General features: G+C 37.7%; 1 protein-coding gene and 1 long non-coding RNA gene across 2 annotated transcripts; both read right to left on the bottom strand.

Annotated features, from left to right (window-relative positions):
• Window positions 1–500: 500 nt before the first annotated feature.
• LOC117344822 lies at window positions 501–2,770 on the bottom strand. The gene is made up of 3 exons (XR_004536240.1): window positions 1,650–2,770; window positions 834–1,470; window positions 501–627 (listed from the first exon to the last, which is right to left on the bottom strand). It is a non-coding gene; the product is annotated as an uncharacterized LOC117344822 (long non-coding RNA).
• Window positions 2,771–2,776: 6 nt separating this feature from the next.
• LOC117344729 (mediator of RNA polymerase II transcription subunit 34-like) lies at window positions 2,777–5,190 on the bottom strand. Its single transcript, XM_033907558.1, has 5 exons — window positions 4,835–5,190; window positions 3,896–4,130; window positions 3,331–3,493; window positions 3,003–3,269; window positions 2,777–2,860 (listed from the first exon to the last, which is right to left on the bottom strand). Exons 1-5 carry the CDS (start codon window positions 5,148–5,150, stop codon window positions 2,777–2,779), a joined length of 1,065 nt encoding a protein of 354 aa, XP_033763449.1. The 5' UTR covers window positions 5,151–5,190.
• Between the last annotated feature and the right edge of the window lie 539 nt (window positions 5,191–5,729).

Genomic DNA, 5,729 nt, shown 5'->3' with positions numbered 1-5,729 from the left:
TCCTGGGCCTCTTGGTTATTCAGAAGAAGTTGTTTAAATGAAAAAGTTGACGCCGGACGGACGGCCGGACAGACGGACGGACGACGGACGCCGCACCATGGCATAAGCTCACTTGCCCTTCGGGCAGGTGAGCTAAAAATGACTGTTAAAAGATTCAGATTTTGGCAACCTATATACCCCAAACACTCATGCTCAGACCAAGTACAAAAATTGAACACAATAGACCTGGTGGTTTTTGAAAAGCTGAAAAATGTTTCCGTTATGCAGAGGCCACTGGGTGGCTATCTTTGGATTCATATCACTGACGTACTATAAACAAAAATTATCAACGCATGGTTGGCACCATGAAAGGTATACTTGTATCAATATTTAGGTCGAAGAAAAATCAGACCATTGGTTCTTGAAAAGTTGGAAATATGAAAAGTTTAAGATATATTGAAGTTGATAAGAACCGTTTACTTGAACTTTCTGCTCAGGTGAGCATACCAACTGTGCCTCCTTTCCCCTCCCCCCTGTCCTAGTGTTCCCCTAAATGGGATGCTGTAGGGGATTTATGGATACCTCCTGATGTTGGATGTATCTGCTGCCTGGTTTTATTGTCCGGTCCTGGGTAATGGTCATCAGCTCCTGGATAATAGTGTAGGGATGAATATGGCAATCAAATTTTATGTTGCAATATGTCGTGATGTATATCAAAATTGTGACTGGTACTTCATTTAGAACTTATCAAAGTTACATCATTCTGTATTTGATTTTGACTTCAAAATATCAATCAATTTCTTTTTGTGTTTTACTTGCTACATTATGGTTACCAGAAATGGCATATTACTTACCTCTAATATGTCTGCTGCTAGGTTTTATTATGGGCTCCTGGGTAATAGTCACCTGCTCCCAAGATAATGTTAATTGGCTCCTGAACAATGGTCACCATTTCCTGAAAAATGATCATTGGTTTAAAGATTGATTTGAAAACACAAAAAAAAAAAAAAAAAAAAAACAGCAGTTTATGATGGGAGTACACTACAGTTATTTTTGTTGTAGATTCTTAACATTAAAATATATTAAAATTAATCCTTATAATTTAATTTGCTGATTTCAACTGTTGTACACAATCCTTGATGAAATATCTCCCTTCTTTTAGAAATTATTACACTACTATATCCGGCAGTTAAAAGAGAAAAACTGAACCAACACAAACTTCTTGAGTCGATGAAAATGCTTGTTACGAGCAAGTTTAACTTATTCCTTATAATTTAATCTTCTCCATAAAATCCCTGTGGAAATGCACTTTCATTGATGAATTTAAGAAATTATGCTACTGTATCAGCGAGTCAAGTCACAACACTTAGCTCTTGGATATTTGTCCTTGGTTCCTTGATAAAGGTTATAGGCTCCGGGGTAATGGTCATGGACGCCAGAGTTATGGTCATGGGCTCCTGGATAATGTACATTGGCTCCTGGGTAATGTATCTTAAGGAATAATCATTGAAATCCAATTGAATTTCATATTAAGATACATCACAGGATATTGACATCGTTTTCTTTGAAATATTGTGAAAGATCACTCTTGAATAAAAGTTAATTTTCTGTCTTATAGCATTACAATCAATTATTTATCAATATAATGGAATGACAATCTATTTGCTCACCTTTAATATGTACGCAGCAGTGTTTTATTGTTGGATCCAAGGTATCAGTTGTAGGCTTCTGGGTAATGGGCACTTCTTTTGTCGGGATTCAAACTTCTGGGTAATGGGCACTTCTTTTGTCGGGATTCAAACTTCTGGGTAATGGGCACTTCTTTTGTCGGGATTCAACAGGTGTGAAAATGTGCTGTTATATAAGTCAGTGTTCCATGTTAGGTTACTGTAATTGCACTAGACTATCAAAGTTGTGTCAGCACTCCACTGGTCCACAACAATGCTGATAGAACTAGTGTTACATTAGTCCCTCTCCTTTGGAAACGTTGATGACTAAACCTCTCTTGCATCTGTTATCCAAATGGACAAAACTTTTGTGATTGTCTCTATTGTACTGTATTTCCCACACAAGTAGTGGTCATTGGCTCCTCCTAAGTAATGATTGTAGGTTCCTGCGTGACGGTCTAAGGGTTGTCGGTTATGGTGGTAGTGTTCTGGGTAGTGGTGGTAGGCTTCTGTGTAATGGTGTTAGTCTTTAGCTAATGGTGGTAGTCTTCTGGGTAATGGTTATAGGCTTCTAGGTATTGGTGGTAGTCACCTTGGTAAAGGTTGTAGGCTCCTGCGTGATGGGCTTATGGTTCTCGGTTATGTTGGTAGTATTCTGGGTAATGGTTATAGGCTTCTAGGTATTGGTTGTAGTCTGCTGGGTAATGGTTGTAGTCTGCTGGGTAATAGTGGTAGGGTTCTGCGTTATGGTCGTAGGGTTATGGTGGTAGGCTTCTGGGTAATGATCGTAGGCTCCTGAGTAATGGCTGTAGGTTCCTGGGTAATGGTTTTAGGCTTTTAGGTAATGGATGTAGGCTTCTTGTTAACAACAAAATTATGGTTGCTATGGCAGTTTATATCCATCAGAACAAACAAAGAAACTGATGTTATTGTGAGAGTGTTATTGAATGGTTTCTCACAGGAAATAATCTCTGCAAAAGTGATCATGACATACAGACATAGTGAGAGTGTCACTATCCCTGGCATTAAATATAATCCCTGTGAACAATGGTCTTAAGAATCTTCTTTATACAGCAACAGAATCCACAAGAATGATGTGTATGTCACTAGATGCAGCGAATTGCTTAAAATCACACTTGACGGGAGAAATCATATATAGTCAGTAATGACGAGTCATTTTCTGCTACAAATGGAGCAACAATGTTCCTTTGGTCCTGAAAAAACAACACTTTCAAATCCAAAGTAATTCACAAGAATAATTCTATAACATGTTTCACTTTCACAAAACTTCCTCATTTCTTCTGTCATACCGATTCTGTTTTTTGCAATATCATTTTTGTTGTAAAAAAGAATTGCCACTGACGGTTGTCCAACACGTCCAGCACGACCGATTTCTTGTAGGTATTTCTCCAGTGTTGTTGGGGGCCTGCAATGAATGATACGTGAAACACTTGGGGCATTGAGCCCAATTCCCAGTTCAACAGTTGCCAAAACTAATCTGACTTTAGGGGTTTCTTTGGTCAGTTCCTGAATAATGATTTTCTTCATGGACTCTGCATAATCTTTGTGGTATTGAGCATACATTCTATTCTGTGGGATTTCCTCACCATCGTAGCTGGCACCCTTAAGTTTATACGAAAGAAACTGATAAAAATAGGACAATGCTTCCAAACTTTCCACATACATTATGGTCACTGGAAAATGAACTCCTTTTTCCAGCAATTCTGTTGCCACAGTTGCAATTGATTTGGGTGTAGCAGTTGCTGTCAGAATTAAATGCAAAGCCTTCTCTAGAATGCAACATTAACTCCCCAAGCTTCTGGAATGCAGGACGGAATTCTTCTCCCCTTCAAATAACAAGAAAAAAAAAAGATTAATTGCAGTTGACATTAACAAATATAGAACAAGATTAATTTGTAATTGTTTGTCGCCTCTTTCCTGCTTTGTCGATAAATTTCCCAAAAAATGGCCTGGGGTTATAATTAGATATTCATTAATGTGATGATATCAATAACCCTCCAAAGTTTTAATTCAATCCGACATCAATGAAATTACAACAATTTTAATTATAAAATTATCAAAATTTAACATTTCTTCAAAATATATTGTTGAAGGCAAAGACTGGTTATTGCAACTTGATTTCTTTTTTAATAAGGACTGATTATACTCTAAAATATAAATTCTACCTCATTTTATTTTGCAACATTGCCCTAATGCTGATTTAAATGCAAATGTGTATTTATACATACCATTCTGAAACCATATGGACTTCATCTATGACTACTGCACAAATGATCTCTTGGTACAGTTGAGACCTAAGAAGTCGAGAAAATCTGGTCTTCAATAGTGCCTCTGGATGACAATAAATCATGCAAAAGTCTCCTCTCTCCAGTTGCTCAAATGGAACATCAATTTCAACATATTCATGATCCTGTTCCTCATCGTTCTCGCATTCCGCATCTTCATAAGTTGAGCCATGAGTACCTGTGAAACGTGAAACAGATGGGTTATTCAGGCTGATTTCACACTAGTCAGAACAATAGGTTATGTCATGCCTACTGGCGGTTTCAGTTGGTTTGGGTTATGTAAGTTTGAAAAACCAAAAAGTACTGGTGAGCTGATAACAATTGTCAAAGCAATGAAAAATGAAAGGTACAATACATGTTACGGGAAAGAGTATTATTCAATCTTCATCTTGGTACATGACATTTTAAATTTGGTTGTTTTTAAATAGGATTGAAATTGACAATTACAGAGATACATATCTGGCCAAACCAACAAAGCCAGACCATCATCTGGACATAATTATTATATAACTTATCACTGTATCATGTGTACATCATCATGTATGAAAGGGCTTATTTCAAACATGTGTGGTAGCAATTGTGACAGTCACCTGTTTTTGTGTTTTAAATGACCATTATAATTTTTTCATGGCTGCCTGTCTTAATTGTGTGCTTTTACTTGCATCTTACCAGATCTATAACAGACATGAGGGGATCCAAACATACAATACATAAAGCATACAATATAACCACAGGGACACGTTACAATAATAATGTATGTATAAAATATATGGGGGGTCGATATAAACATAACATGTTTATATCGACCCCCCCCCCCCCCCCCATATATTCTATACATACATTATTATTGTAACGTGTCCCTGTGATATAACTGACACATACCAGTGAAGTTCAAACTGCAAGCATTTAATCCCTTCTTCCTCATTGCAATGACTTGGTCCTGGATTAGGGAATTTAGCGGGGACACGACTATCACGCTCATTGGTTTCCGTTTCTCCATTTTCAGCTGACAAAACCACGGTAAGAGCTGAAATATTACACTTTTACCGTAGCCTGTGGGTAATACCGACACACAGTCATGATCTTCGTACAATGCTCTCAACGTCTCAATCTGTTTCTCCTTCAATGTGATCTTCTTTTCTTTAAATAAAGGACAATTATCGAGAGAATACTTTAAACACTGTTCGAATGACGCCATTTTGGAGATCTATATGCACAGCGGAGACTCATCCATAATGAGTGATACGGCGACACAATTGCACGGCGTTTATACATATCAAATACCGTGATACATCCGAGGTTAGATGACCGTAGAAAATCGGCCGAGGTGTTCCGAATGACATAGTAAGGACCTGTGTGTTACTTACAATGTGTGTTACACAAAGTAACGACCTGTGTGTTACACATAGTAAGGACCTGAGTGTTACACATAGTAAGGACCTGAGTGTTACACAAAGTAAGGACCTGTGTGTTACACATAGTAACGACCTGTGTGTTACACAAAGTAACGACCTGTGTGTTACACAAAGTAACGACCTGTGTGTTACACAAAAAGTAACGACCTGTGTGTTACACAAAGTAACGACCTGTGTGTTACACAAAGTAACGACCTGTGTGTTACTTACAATGTGTGTTACACAAAGTAACAACCTGTGTGCTACTTACAGACAATATGTATTACACAAAGTAACAACCTGTGTGTTACTTACGGACAATGTGTGTTACACAAAGTAACGACCCGTGTGTTACACATAGTAACGATCTGTGTGTTACACAT

This window comes from Pecten maximus, chromosome 16 (genome assembly GCF_902652985.1).
Source record: "Pecten maximus chromosome 16, xPecMax1.1, whole genome shotgun sequence".
In the NCBI taxonomy this organism is placed as follows: domain Eukaryota; kingdom Metazoa; phylum Mollusca; class Bivalvia; order Pectinida; family Pectinidae; genus Pecten; species Pecten maximus.
This window is presented reverse-complemented; position numbering and strand designations above follow the sequence as displayed.

Excerpts from the sequence above, each read along its gene's own strand:
- LOC117344729 (XM_033907558.1), bottom strand. The coding sequence starts at position 5,150 with ATGGCGTCATTCGAACAGTGTTTAAAGTATTCTCTCGATAATTGTCCT. Across the intron at positions 3,270-3,330 it reads CATTTTCCAGTGACCATAAT|GGTGCCAGCTACGATGGTGA; the intron begins GTATGTGGAAAG and ends TATAAACTTAAG. Across the intron at positions 2,861-3,002 it reads GTGTTGGACAACCGTCAGTG|GACCAAAGGAACATTGTTGC; the intron begins GCAATTCTTTTT and ends TTGTTTTTTCAG.